Source organism: Lytechinus pictus, chromosome 3 (assembly GCF_037042905.1).
Source record: "Lytechinus pictus isolate F3 Inbred chromosome 3, Lp3.0, whole genome shotgun sequence".
NCBI classification, from domain to species: Eukaryota; Metazoa; Echinodermata; class Echinoidea; order Temnopleuroida; family Toxopneustidae; genus Lytechinus; species Lytechinus pictus.
This window is the reverse complement of record NC_087247.1, coordinates 71,267,548-71,283,146: the sequence shown is the minus strand read 5'-3', so window position 1 is coordinate 71,283,146 and position 15,599 is coordinate 71,267,548. Positions and strand designations below refer to the sequence as shown.

The 15,599-nt window shown below is 36.2% G+C and overlaps 1 protein-coding gene across 6 annotated transcripts in view; it reads right to left on the bottom strand.

Moving 5' to 3' along the window:
• LOC129256746 (heterogeneous nuclear ribonucleoprotein A3-like) overlaps positions 1–15,599 on the bottom strand; it is a 39,197-nt gene that overhangs the window by 2,477 nt on the left and 21,121 nt on the right. For 2 of the 6 annotated variants that reach the window (XM_064097665.1, XM_054894914.2), the window contains exons 4-9: positions 13,036–13,219; positions 4,521–4,622; positions 1,974–2,042; positions 1,020–1,169; positions 611–748; positions 40–212 (exon numbers count right to left, since the gene is read on the bottom strand). In XM_064097665.1, the coding sequence (XP_063953735.1) occupies positions 43–212; positions 611–748; positions 1,020–1,169; positions 1,974–2,042; positions 4,521–4,622; positions 13,036–13,219 (813 nt within the window). In that variant the 3' untranslated portion in view covers positions 40–42. The remainder of the gene's footprint in view (positions 1–39; positions 213–610; positions 749–1,019; positions 1,170–1,973; positions 2,043–4,520; positions 4,623–13,035; positions 13,220–15,599) is intronic. The other 4 variants (XM_064097667.1, XM_064097666.1, XM_064097668.1 and 1 more) reach the window with 2 other exon arrangements.

Sequence of the window (15,599 nt, the reverse complement as noted above, 5' to 3'; positions counted from 1 at the left end):
GAAATTCGCCCTGATTAACAGGAAATGACTGATTCTTACCACTTAGAATCTCTTTCCATAGCCACCACCACCACCGCCTTGGTAGCCTCCACCACCGCCACTGTAACCACCACCACCTCCTTGTCCACCACCGTAACCACCACCTTGGTAACCTCCGCCTCCACCTCCATAGCCCTGTGGTCCACCCTGTCCTCCACCACTGTATGGAGCACCTGTAAGAGAAGCCAAGATTTAAAATTACATGTTATACAAGAAAATAAAGTATTCCTCATGTGCACATTTAAATATCTCCCAATAACAATGTCTATCAATCCATTACTTCCATTGACGACCCCCCCCCCCAAAAAAAAAAAAATTAAAGTACGGGGTTTATCAGAACTTTTTGTATTGTCAGTGTGACAAAGGCAAAAGCCCCAATAGACGAGAGTGAAAGGTGTCTGGCTTTTCTGCAACTTCATATATACTATAAGTGAGTGTACACTTTCTTGCCACTGCAAGCTGGTTGCCTCTTATGGATATAATCATGGAGAATGAGTTCAAACAAATTTTTTTCATTAGTCCATACAGTGAATAGATAATGGCTAGATGGATAATGAGAGATTTCTATCACCATTATTACTTGGGTAAGGCCCTTGGTTGCGCCCTCCTCCATAGTTTCCTCCTCCACCGCTGCCTCCACCACCTCCTCTCACAGGTCCATAGTTAGAGTTCTGTCCTCCATAGTTGGAACCAAAGTCATTGAAATTGCCTGGACAACAAAGAAAGGAATGACTTTCTTCCACTAAATTGGTAAAACTAAATTAAAAGTCATAAATCAAGGACTGATGTTCTATAACACTAACCCTTACACTCATTCTCCATTTACCAATACGTTCTGCTCTATAAGCTGATCTGAGTACATTTGCTTGAATCTAATGAGGCTCTAAGATAATTAAATATACATTCTACTTTTATCCTTGACAACAGAATTACCAGCCAATTATTTCAACCAATAAGTATGAATTGCTGAGAATACTAACCGCCGCCGCCGCCATAACCACTACCGCCACTGTAGCCGCCACCACCACCATAGCCACCACCTCCTCCGAAACCACCTCCTGGTCCTCCACCATATCCTTGGTTATAGCCACCTCCTCCTCCCTGGCCACCGCCATATCCACCTTGGTAATCTGATTCAAATAAAACAGTGCAACCTCCATCTCATTTCAAAGGTACAAAAAAAAAGACATTATCTTTCAAGTTTGCCATGAAATTGAAGTCAATCTGCATCCTTCACATCCGAGAGGGAAGTATATTTTTGTGTAAAGTGCATAATAGAAATTGTGCTACCATTGATTCACACATGCCTAAAAGCAATTACCCAAAAGTGGGCCGGCTAATTTTTGTGTAAAGTGCATTATAGAAATTGTGCTACCATTGATTCACACATGCCTAAAAGCAATTACACAAAAGTGGGCCGACTAATTAATTGCTCATTTAAAAGTACACATTTTGATGATCCATAAATGCATTACAGGTCTAGATAAAGTTCATTTTGTTCTGATTTTAAAAAAGTTCTCTTATTAGTTCTTGGGAATGGGCTAAACACAAGTTTCAAAGTGTAAAAATACTAGTCCAAAAGTTTGAAAATGAGGGTTGGTTTCAATGACCACAGTATAATGCAAATCTGTAACTCCTTACTGTAACAACTGCACAATACAACTGACTTGTTATAGATTTACAAACAATGGTTTGTGCCTACAATTATAAACTAAGCCTGGAATGAGTATCAACAGGGTTTTAAGATGTATCGTGTTATTATATGACAGAATCGGTTCTCTCATACAGTGGATCACTTAGGGTCAAGTAATATGCTTTGAAAGAATGGGGATTGACTCCTCGATGCTGGTGACAAGAATCAGGTAAATTGATTACTTGACTTCTTAAATACCCTATTTAAATAACTAACCATGCTAAAACAAACTAAGACATACCTCCTCCACCATATCCTCCTCCTCCTCCTCCTCCATAGCCTCTGTAGCCACCAGGTCCACCAAAGCCACCTGTTAATATAAATAATATATACTTTAAACTTTTGTGTACACTTCTGTATTCAAGACTAAGAATACACAAATGATTTTAAGAGGGGGGGGGGATACACCCTACTTGTTTTATTTATTACAGTTTTGTCCCCTATCTACATAAAAAAAATACTATTCATACAAATATTCATTAACAAAACAAGTCAATCAGAAGATATATTTAACCCAGTAGGATGCAACTAACAATATTTTTGCAAAGCAAAAAGTTTTTACTTGCAATGATTCGTTTGGCTGACTGCGCGCATTGAAATCTCGGTCAGTCAAAATGTCTTATCGCTCTGAACATTACAATACACATTTCCAATGGGATTTGTGCATTTTCTTAAAAATTTGCATGGCATCGCCGTGAAAATCCCCTCATATCTCAAAAACTAAAGTAAATTGCTGTATAGAAATTTAGTTATGAATAGAATAGGACGTGTAATTTCATTTTTTGCAAAAATCTTAAAATCAATTTTTTGGACCAACATTGACTGATTGACGGTTCGGATGAACGCCAACGTGATGTGGGTAGTGTGTAGCAGGAATATTAAATGGATGTTCATCGAAACCCAAGCGAATGGAAGTGGACAGCAGCTCCATAGGGGTTACCGGGGGTCTTGAATACTTCATATATAAGATGCATACGCTTACATCCTTTCTTTACCAGCGCTACGAACGATGTATCTACGTTCCATGTACCTTATCTTCCCTCACTCTTTCCATTGGTGCAGTGGATTTGAGTTGCGAGAATGCACAGAGGATGCAGAGAGGACACAGCACATGTTTGATGGATGACAACAGACATAGAACGTTTGCTGCTTGCATATGTCGCAGATTTACATCATACACAAGTGACAGTGGAAAGTTCAGCCATTCCAAAAAGCTCATAACTTTTTGCACAGATGAAATCAGTGGATGAAACATGTTTGCAATGAGTACACAATGGATGCATAGCCTTTTCCAACAGATGGCATGATTTTTTACGTTGTACATCCGGAAGAGCAGTGGGACCAAGCCTTAATCCTAATTCTCCCAGTTTTCGCGATAGCCTTAACCCTAATTCTCCCATTTTTCGCGATAGCCTTAATCCTAATTTTCGCGATATATCTGCTGCGCAAAATTGTTGACCTCGCCGCTCACTGACTTTTTACCCCGGGGGGGGGGGGGGGGGGCACTCAGTATATAATGCATAGTGGGTATGTGCCGCGGAGGGGACCCCCATTTTTACACTCAAATTTCCGTTCCAAGGCATAGCATTTTTGTCTTTTTGAGAAAAAGAACAAAGAAAGCCGCTCCAAGGCATAGCATTTCCTTCTTATCGAGAAAAATGAAGAAAGAAATCCGTTCCAAAGCTTTGCATATTTTTCGTTACGCCGTTCCGGTCGCATTGATTTGCTACAAGGAGCTGCAATTTGGTAAAAAGCGGCCGTAGAGCGCTTTTCGACCATCGCCTAAGCGAGAGCGCACCCGGCGGAGGCCGCGCTAGCTGCGTCATGCACGATTGCCCGTTCCATAGGGATGCATACGCACTCACAGAGATACGGAGATCCGTTCCGAGGACCCCCATTTTCACAAACATTCGTAGTTCCGAAGCCCGTTCCGAGGACCCTCCTTTTTACAATAAGCCCGCTCCAAGGCCCCCGTTTTTTGCCTCGCCCGCGGCACACCCCTACCACTTTTTTGGTCGAGTGCCCCCCCCTGGGCTTTTTACTTTCAAGTCTCGTGCAAATTTTGAGACCAAATTTGTGACGCCCGGGTACGCGGTTACGACATTACGCAACATTATGTAAGTGCATGTCAGACCCCAATTTGCTCATAAACGTGATTTCATGTACAAATCCAATGCAGATTGTGTATTAGCCAAAATTCATAAATGTATCATTATTTCTACTTTTATTGATTAAACTTAATTAATTTTGCCTTGTTTAAGATCAGAATTAAGTCTGGAACGGTTTCCATTGAAAAAACAATAAAAAACAAAAAGTACAAAAACAAAGAAATACATAAGAAATTAAAATAACAATAAAATACATAAGAAATCGGTCTGGCTACCATAATTTTTTTCATTCACAATTGTTAGGAATGCTATAAAGAATATTTTCACCAAAAAATAGCATTCTAGGAGCTTTATTTAGTGAATCAGAGCAAAAAGTATGATTTCATGAATAAATTAGCATAATTAATTCATATAAAATAAAAATATATGAATTCAGTGAAATTTACCAATGCAACTGCGTAGATTACATCATTCTCTACCATCTTGCAAATTTTCGATGTGATCGCGAAATCCGCGGCTGAGATCTTAAGGGGGGGGGGGCCATAATGCCCCCCCCCCCCCCCCCCCCCCGGGAATGACAAGAATCAAAATACCCCGGGAGATTTAGGGTTAAACATGTGTGTGGGAACAATGTGACTTTCTTGAAATAATACAATGACAGGGCTTGAAAAACAAAATACCTTGTTGCTGCTGTTCTTTCATCTTCATTTCATTCATCTCTTCCTTAGAGTATGCCTTCTTTCCTTCAACCTTCTTCCCATTAATCTTATGGTGCTTCTGCACTAAAAACAAAAACAAAACAAACAAAAAGTTTAAGTTAATATAGCATGCCCCTGGCAGTCTCACATACATTACACAATGCCCTTCTTCTTGACCACAGAAACTTTTTTGTTGTTCCTTTTCATTTTCCTTATGTGTTGTAATAAAGTATTGTGCCCTATAGCAAACCAACCTGGCATTTTGAAAAATCACACTTGAGGACTTAAAGGTCAAGTCCACCCCAGAAAAATGTTGATGTGAATAAATAGAGAAAAATCTTACTAACATAATGCTGAAAAATTCATCAAAATCGGATGTAAAATAAGAAAGTAATGACATTTTAAAGTTTTGCTTATTTTTCACAAAACAGTGATATACACAATTCAGGGACATGCAAATGAGAGTCAATGATGTCCTTCACTCACTATTTCCATAATTTCCCTGTAATTTGGAACTCCACCCCTAGAAATGTAATTGAAAGCAAGTCTGTTAGGTCATTCAAAAAAAGATTGAAGCAGTTCCTATATCATAAATATGTATAGTTATTTTTGTCTTGTAGATTGACACCTTTTTATGTATTTTTTCTTGTTTATATATCATGTTTAATTCCTTATTTTATTGTTTCTCTATACCATGTCATGTTATTAATGTTTTGGGAACTGCGCTTACACAAGGCCACTTGGCTTTATTTATGCAGTTCCCCATTTCATTTTCATTTTTACTCTTGCTTGTAAATATATTGTTTCTCATACCTTGCTTTATAATTGTTTTTATCGAGAATGAAATAAATGCAAATTGAATTGAATTGAATTTATTTTGTTTTTTATTGTTTAATTTATACATTATTTCATTTTTTACAGATTTGACAATAAGGACCAACTTGACTGAGTCATATAGTATTTAACAATACCAATTCAACACGTTCAGGGAGGAATTAATCGTTGTTTCACTTGACAATGAGAAAATTAGAATATTTCATATAATAAAATACACTCGGCAAAAAAAGTTCTTGGACACTTAGAAAACTTAAAATATTTCATATAGATATTTGATTAAAGGCAAATTATTGTATGCTAACATGACCAGACAATATTCCTCTTCCAGTATGACATGATATTTTCATGTTAACAGTCATGCATGTGCGGTTAAATGCTTTAAACAATAGAAATGTCAGTAAAAGAAAATTGCAAGAAATGGACCATTCAAAAGCTAATGATCATGGCCATCCTGTAGGCATACATTCAACAATTTCAACAGGGGGTTGTCCCCATCGAGCGAACATTGTCCAAAGATTTCTGGATGACCACAATGTTCCGCTTGGATCCATGGCCCGCTTGTTCACCAGACATGAACTCGATTCAACACTTGTGGGATCAGCTAGGAATCGGTCAGTCAAAGAATTCAACCAGGAGACACTCTTCAAGATGTCCGGCGTTATCTCCTGGAAGAATGGGACAAAATCACCACACAGAGCAAATTCGCCAACTTGTGACAAGCATGCGACGTCGATGTGCTGCACTCATTCAAAGCCAGGGTGGACAAACGAGATAGTGAATTTTTTTTTGCTTATGCCAAGATACTGAAATTTGACATTTTTTTCATCAACTAACTTTGACTTAAAATTCCAGTGGAATAGTGATGCATCCAAGGTGGATAACTTTCTCTTCTCTTTTAGAGTGGTATTTTTTACTTTAAGTTTGCTTTTATCATTTAATGGATATTTATGCCACATAAACTTTCACAACTGAAAGAATGACTGATCGTTTTATTGCAATTTTCTTTTACTGACATTGCTATTGTTTAATGCCTGTAACCAGCCATGCACTGACTGATCCATTTCTTGCAATTTTCTTTTACTGACATAATGACATTGCTATTGTTTAAAGCATTTAACCGCCCATGCATGACTGTTAACATGAAAATGTCATGTCATACTGGAAGAGGAATATTGTCTGGTCATGTTGACATACAATAATTTGCCTTTAATCAAATATCTATATGAAATATTTTATGTTTTCTAAGTGTCCAAGAACTTTTTTTGCTGAGTGTACAAAAAAAATAGTGGATGACATCATCAGTCTCATTTGCATATCGACCAGGATGTGCATATAACTATTTTGTGAAATTGAGCAAAACTTTAAAATGTCATAACTTTCTTATTTCACATCCAATTTTGATAAAATTTTCAGTGTTATGCTTGTTGGATTTTTCTCTTTTTATTCAAATCACTTTCTGGTTGGGGTGGACAGGTCCTTTAAATTTGATCTATTTTCAGGTTTTTGTAACATAGCTATCATGTCAGATTTTCTTTCTTTTTCACAGTGAGTAGACTTAGTTTATTGAAGTGCCCTACAACTCCATCTTAGTTTGGATTTCATTTTCTTAGGGGGGGGGGTTAATACAAAACTGTTCAGTACACTTTAGTTTAGTCAATACGTGTTGAACTTTAATATGCAATTCTGCCTCTGTCAATCAATAGGGGTCCAGGTCTGTGAACTGTGTTGTGTGTTTGTGAATGTGATCGAAATAATATGACAGTGACAAAAACTTAAAATGAAATGTCTCTATATGTTAAAATTTGTTATGCTTTTAACCATCTGTAATTATTAACCTGGTTAATCATTTATTATAGAAAATTATTTCTAGTCCAAGAAAGTGTACCGGTACCAAAATGGTAAAGGTTAAGCATTAATAATAGTAAACCTGATTTATGACCATTTTTTTAACATTGTTGGTATCCATGGTTAGAGTTATGTACATATAGGGCAGGTCCAAGCTATTGTCCCCTCTGAAGCCAAAATTAAATCTTTGCCTAAATCTAACATATTGTATGTCATTTTAAAGCTTATACTCTGAAGTTTTTTGCCCTATATTTTTTTTCTTCTGAAAACGTAAAGTTAATGAATGCCAAGGTCACGATTCCAAGAAATCATTATTAGCGTGACGTACGGGACATATTTTTTTATCTGCAGATAATGCAAATTATATATTTGAAAATATTTCTGTGGGGACTTGTTGTGCTAAGTTCATGCAAACATTTGAGAAAAAAAATGATTTGAAAATTAAATTAGTTAAGTTAATTATCTGGTGTCCAACAGGCAGTGTCCCATACATCACAATTTAGCATAAGTTTTTTTAGATTCTAATTAAGAAAAAGTTGAAGAGTTTTTCACACTTTGGAAAGTTTTAATTTATATTACTATACATCCAAAAATTAAATTGGATTTACTGAATTAATTTCATTTTTAATTATATCAGCTAATTAAGCTTTGTGACGTACGGGACAAATGTGTGACGTACGGGACACACCATAGGATTTCTATGTAATTCTAATTGGGGTTATTTTTCAATAAGGAGCAAAGATATTGAAAATTGGGATAAATAATATTATATCAGTGGTTGAATATTGGTAAAAGGCTGATAATAAAGTTATGATTTGTAATAAATAACATTAATTATTATTAATTAATTAATTTATTAATTAAATCTTTCATAATTATAAGGTCATAAAGTTTTTTATGTTTTGTTTAATCATATAATAGAAATATATACACAACAAAAAAAGTAAGTCCCCCCTAAATCAAATTGCTGTAACTTTTGAACGGAATTATTTTGAGATACGATATTCCGTAGGTAGTTTCCTACACTCATTAAGAAACTCCTGGGGAAATATAGGATTGATCGGTTTAGTCATGCATGAGTAATTAAAGATTGAATTAAAAATGAAAATTTTTTAAAGTCACAAGAGTCGTTTTTCAGATTGTGCAAATACAGAGTTGGGCAAATATTGTCTTTAGGTGAATTTTATGGTGTTATGCTGTTTTACTATCCATCATTTAGCCACTCCACACACAATTTTGATATCATATGTTCATGGTTGAGTGAGCACAATGTATTGCAGGGGCCGCGGAAGCGGGGGGGGGGGGGGGGGGGGGGCTGGGCGGGGAGCTTCAGTCCCCCCCCCACTTTTTTCCAAAAGCATGTACAAAAATGTAAAAATTACCATACGATTGTGATTTTTTGCATGGTCAGCCCCCCCCCCCCACTTTGAAAACCCTTCCCCAGCCCCTGTACTGTGACGTATCATCATAGGGGTTTATGGTAGTATCCTCTACAACTTATTACATCATGTTAAAATTTGAAAATGTTTGTGGCTCCCCCGATTATAGGCCCCTCCCCCATTTTAAAATTCTGGACCACCACTGATTTGTCCATTAATTAAACTGATCATGAGAAATTGTTAGGAAAAGAATACATTTATGCAGTACAAAGAGTATTCAATTTAAGCCTGAGTCGAATCGATTTTAAAATCGGTGTTCGATCGATGTCATCGAGCGCCGGTGCAGATTTTGCAAAATCGGTGCATCGAAAAAAAAAAGAAAAAAAATACATCGGCCGGCAGATTCGTTTGATTCACACAATCAATCATCAAAATAAACAGAAATGTCCAACTTGACTACTAGTACTACTTACTTGATTTGTATTCCCCCCAAAATGAAACCGATTGTGTAATTATGATGCCTATTCACCATTAATTTGAAGTTTATTTCGATCATAGTTCGAGTCTTACTCGTCTGCTCGTGCCGAGATAATTTATGCACGATGAATTCATGAATGGAAATCATCGATTGTGCAGCGCATGCGCTGTACTGTGCTTTAATCAAAACAGAAAATGGCCGGAAAATTGACGCAATCAACGTAAAATAAACCTTGCTATCATGAACAATATTAATATCATGACCATAGAACATTATTTAATCGTAATATTTGACAATAATTTGCATATGATAATCATTAATATGAATTTAGAGCTTGATGTAAAACGTTTGTATTTCGTTTCAATTTTCAATGACGGACATCACATGACGATCGACTTGAGCGAGAACACTTGTCAAAAAAAAAAAATTATCACGTCAGGATTGATTCTCGAACATAATTGTCAACATGCAGAAACTTTTTCAAGATCGTAATATCTCCATATAATAACATTTTACATCATGTAACATGACAAAACAGAGTAAATTGCGTGATATTTTTTTTCCATCAATTTGAAGCTAATTTGTGCCCAACTTCGAGCTCTGATTTTCATTAATGGAAAATATTTCCTACGTCAACGAACGCGCATGCGCATTGTGCTTCTTTTTCTTGGAGCTAGCTAGCTAGCTCCGGAGACGTCCAGGCCAGAGATGGAATTAAAATAAAAAATAATGCCAGTATATTAAATACTATAAATACTTCCATATGAACATGACATGCTTTGCTGACATTGTCATTATCTTTAATATGGCCATAAAATCTTATTAAATCGTAATTATTTAACATCCAATAATAATTCAAGTTTAGTGCTCGATCCGAGACATATTTATTTCGATTGCATGCTCTTGTCTTGACGTGTCTAAAATTAAAAAAATATGGATTATCATATCAGGATTAATTCTCGAACATCGTCATTACTCATATTCCACAATCTTTCCTCACAATCGTTATATCAGCATTGAATACCAATTCAAATGACCATCCAGAGAAAATTACGTATTTATTCCCGTCAATTTGGAGCTCATTTTGGATCTAACTACACAATCTCAGGCAAGTTACAGTGCTCCCGCTGGTTGCACTTTTTTGCTGGCGCTGGCCGGGGCTGCGGTGGTGTGTGCGAGTCTGGACCGCGAATGCTAGTTGACCGAAAATCGTTCGGATCGACTCTGCGTGATTCATGTCTTTGATATTGTTTCATTTTAAACTTATATATTGTCATCTGCAAATATCATTGTTGATGATATTTTGGGAAGAATTCTGCATTGGTCCCGGCTTTTTTGTGTTTTGTGATCATGGAAAATACAAACGAACTTTGCTCTGTCATCTGCTTGTGCAACGCTCACCCAGCCAGCGCATACCGTCAGTGCGTGCAATGCGTGCATAGTGCATCGACGCGACGGCCGGAGCAAAAAAAATATTGACTCGATTTTCCCCGCCGCGCCTTCAAAATTCGATTCATCGATGTTCGATCGAATTAAAGCTGTCGAACACCGGTTTTCAAAATAATCGATATGACTCAGGCTTAATTCAATTCCTAAGTTTTCGAATGTGCTCGCTCAACCATGAAAATGGTCGGAAAGTGTGTGGTGATAGAAATGATGGATGATAAAAACAATAGCAATTAAAATCTTATTTGAAACCGAATTTGCCCCCAATATTCACTTTATTACCCTTTAAAATGAGTATGTGACATTGAAAATACCAATTATCCCACTTTGATGCGTGCTCACTCATCCATAAATAAACAAATCGATTTCATTTTTGCACAGAATTCTGCCCATAGGCTGATAAACATTACTGCCAAATGACATTGCTTAAGACAGCCGTGAAAAAAAGTTCTACCATATTGAATAAGGGATTACTCATTCTTAAACATGTGCACCCATAATGTACACAAGTCTATGAGAGACGAAGTCAAAATTTTAACAAATATGAAATGAGGGTTTGTTTCATGGACGGTTTTTGTTACTTCTGCCCATAGTTATTTCATGAAACTTCGTACATGGCTTCAGAGTAACACTATCCAGAAGGCGCGCACACCAAAATAACCATTCAATACGACACAGAGTGGGGCCAAGGCCTTGAACTTTCTTCTCATTTGCATAATTTTCGAATATTGTGTGCTCACTGATGCATTAAACATCGGGATTTTCATAAAAATCAAATCAAATGAACTATGCAAGGAGGTTTGTGACAGATATCCATAGTAACAAATTGCATTTTTTCCAATAATGTAAAAAAGAGCTAATCGCATTCCACATGTTCATTCAATCGTGGGTATTTAATTAAACGCCTTTGAATCATTGAAGCATGTTAATTGGTCATGAACTTAACGAAAAAGTTGAGAAAGATCATTTTCAGTTCCCAAAATGAACCAATACTTGCCTATGATATTTGAAAATCGTATATTTTGTTTTCAATAAATGTTCATTGAACCGTGAAACGATGAATATTGTTGAAGAAACTCTTCCAAAAATAATTGTCATCATATTCTATCATTTTTATTGATATAAATGTGTAAAAAATCCAATTATAGCAAATTTGGACTTGTGTTTATTCAACCGTGAAATTCAGCCAAAAAAGTTGTATCGTCTTTTAGAGAGTACCTTTTACAAGCCTTCTGACTTTTTTTATGATGAGAATGTGGAATTAGTTCGAATAAAATGGAATCAAAGTCATGATATTTGGCTTGTGACTTTTGAAAAGTGACATTTTTGCCTTCTGACGGTGCTCACTGAAGCATGAAGTGAAATACGTCCATAACGTTTACTCAGAGGGTAGCTTATAAAATTACCTACACGCTCATGTAAAAATATATTAAAAACTCGCATTGGTTCGGAAATTATTGATGTTTGTTTAAGGGGGGACTTACTTTTTTTGTTGTGTATATATCAATCATAATAATCCATGTAAAATTTACTTACTTTGCTTTACATCCAGTTAATTATGACTTTTGATGAAATGTCATTTTCCCCATTCGTTTAACACATGGAATTATTTGTAAGACATCTTTCATAATATTTAGAAGGTTGTAAAGTGTTTGCTATGTTTTGTTTCAGTGTTTGCTATTAAAGAAATATATATCAATCATGATAATCCATGTAAAACTTAACTTACTTTGGTTTACATCAAGTTAATTATAAATTTTGATGAAATTTCACTTTCCCCATTCGTTTTACACATGGACAAATGTCCCGTACGTCACAACGCGGATGTTTATATTTTGAGCTATTATATAATAACATCAATGAGTTCTATCATTTCATTCATGGCTAATGAAACTTGATAAGATACAAGATGAAAAGTTGAAAATGAGAGATTTCCAGCTTATTCCAATTCACAGAGTTTTAATGACAAACTTTTTTTCAAAAAAATCAGCTTTTGTCTGGTCCCGTACGTCACAGTGCATATTACTTAAAATATTACATCGTTAATGGAATTGTTGATCACTAATTTTTTTAATGAATAAAGAGGGCACGACTGGCCTTCCAAAATCCATAAAAGATTCTGTTATGCATTCATTTTTTATGTTACACAACTTTAAAGCCTGTAAATGTCCCATACGTCACAAGTAAAATAGCTTGGACCTGCCCTATAATATAAACTTCAAAAATTCTAACTTTTATTGTGATTCAACATGCCATGGTCAAAACTTATTGACATTGATTATGCAACCTAAAATTCATACCAAATGATTGAAAGGTGACTTCCACTCCTGATAAACCATTTAGAGTTAGCAAGTTAGTTAACAAGTGATCTCTTGCCAGTGGCTGCCAATAGAGTTGTCAATCAGGAATGGCAATGATTACTGTAAGAGGTGGTTTGATTTACTTCTCATTCCATAAACAAGTAACACAGAAGACACTTTGCATTTGAAGCTTCAACTATCTGAATACTTACTGACAATCTGATCAACACTGTCTGTGTCATCATAGGTGATAAAACAAAATCCTTTGTTGAGATGTGATGCAAATTCAACGATGTTACCAAATTGACCGAAGTACTTTCTCAAGTCCTCCTCTGTGGTATCCCTTGGGATGCCACCCAAGAAACACTTGAATGAGGGATTCTTTGGTCCCTTCTCCTACAAAAGTAAATTTAACAATATGACAATAATTAGGCATCACGGGGAAAGTGCAGACTCCTTAAACTGGGGGTTCAGGCCCGTAAAAAAATGTTTAGCAATAAATCCTAAAAGGGAAAGTTTGTGATACGACTGGGTGTTTAGCGCAAATTTTGGAGATAAATATACATGTAAGTGAATGTCAGACCCCAAATTGCTCAAATTTCATGTACAATCCAATGCAAATTCTGTTTCTAGCCAAAAATCAAAAGCACTTACATTTTTATTGTACTGATTAAAATTCCATGTTGTTTGTGATTGGAAAAATGTCACCTTCAAACTACCTCAGTCTATGGTTAAGGACAGTGTTATAGAGTGGACAGCAGTGGCCTGGCCCAATCACCACAGAACGTTCCTGACCGCCACTCATGAAATGCTGCTTCCGTGCAACACTTGTTTAAAATGATAAGTGTTTCAAAACTAACTCCTTTGCAAACAGGAATCTTTCGTCTTGGTTTATTTGCATTAAATTTCAATTGAATAATTCTTGAAATTTGCTCTAAAACCTAATTTGATAATGCTTGATCACTGATTTATGAAAACACCCTCAACTTTGCAAGTTCCAAGGGACTCGCATCTCAAAAACTGAAAGAAATTGGAAGGCTAATTCCTGCCCAGCCTAATTTCCATACCCTTTGTTTAAGTGGGTTGTGCTCACTCAAGCATGAATAGTTTTCCAACTTTTTGGTGTCATCTCAAAATTGACATTATTGGCTTTCCATATATATAGGTATTTTCCCCCATAGTGACATATTTTTGGTTTGGTAGCCATTTCAAAAGTTTTTTTTTAATTGATGCACTGTAGAGGGGGTCCGAATTAACAAAGGAAGGTGATTTCAATCATGGAATACATGAAGGCAGATTTTGTGTAATAATAACAAATATTTCATTGCATACGTGTACCTAAAATGGTTCAATTATAAATTTGCACTCACTTTTGGTAAAGGGCCCTAAATTCATTCTTGAATGAAGCAATGTGAGAAATCTGCAATCCATGGTTTAGTACCAAGGCACATTTGAAACCACCTTTGTGAATTCTGACCTAAAAATTCTATCTACATATAGTTCATCCATATAAAAAAAATGATATAAAGTCAAAACAAGGGTGGCTAACACTTAAAATTTTGAAAACATCAGACATACACTGTAAGAAAGTGATGGCATTTCAAAGTTTTTTTCACAATACAAGTCAAGTGATATGGGAAATCAGAAATTTAATGATGAAAACATATCAATTTTTGTCCTCCACTACTGTAGAACTTATATTCCTGAAGGAAAATACAAAATGGATTTCTTGTGATTCGGTGGAACATTACTAATAGAGGCCTATTCACACCAAGATTTAGCTGTATATTGAAATTTTTTACATCAAGATAATGCATCTGGGATAGGCCAGAGTCAAAACATTTAACAGATATTTGTACGACAGTTAACACGAAAAACGTTGACAAATTGTGGCTGATAATGAACTGATATGAAATTTTTTTTTTTACATTTTTCATGATAAATCCGCCGCGTGAAATTTTTCAACCGCGCCGCTCGCTGACTTTTTACTTTTAAATCTACACTACCAGTCACAATTCTTTGACTACCTGTTTAACTGTTTCACCACTGAATCTATTGTTTTCTGGTGAAACAGGTAAACAGGTAGTCAAAGAATTGTGACTGGTACTGTAGCACAACTTTACCCTTTTTACACACGCTGAAATTTCCTTAACCCCGTACTATAGGTGGGGCTAAATTGCCATTTAGCCCCACCTATAGTACGGGGTTAAGCTTAGCCCACTTTCTTTTTACACAGCATTTTTGCAAAGTGGGCTAACCCCACCTTTAGTACGGGATTATTTGGCCCTGCAAAAAAGCAGGGTTATCCCAGCAATTGCGGTGCTAAGAGCGATAGTACGGGGTTAAGATCGCTAGTGTAAAACGAAAGTGGGCTAAGCTTAACCCCGTACTATAGGTGGGGCTAAATGGCAATTTAGCCCCACCTATAGTACGGGGTTAAGGAAATTTTAGCGTGCGTAAAAAGGGTACGAGTGAATGAGCTACCACTAGTCCGGGGTTAGCGAGTTTCGTGTGTGAAAAGCAAGCATTCCTTATCCGGGGTTAGCAATAACAATTTGGCATGTGTGAAAAGGAAAAAAAATAGTACGGGGTTAAGGATAGTACGGGGTTAGCGATAGTCCGGGGCTAAGAAAATCCTGTGTAAAAAGGGTACTTTTGAGACCAAACTTGTGATGCCCGGGTACGTGATTAGGAAATTATGCAACATTATGTAAGCGCATGTCAGACCCATAATTGCTCAAAAACATGAGTTCATAATGTACAAATCCAATGTAAA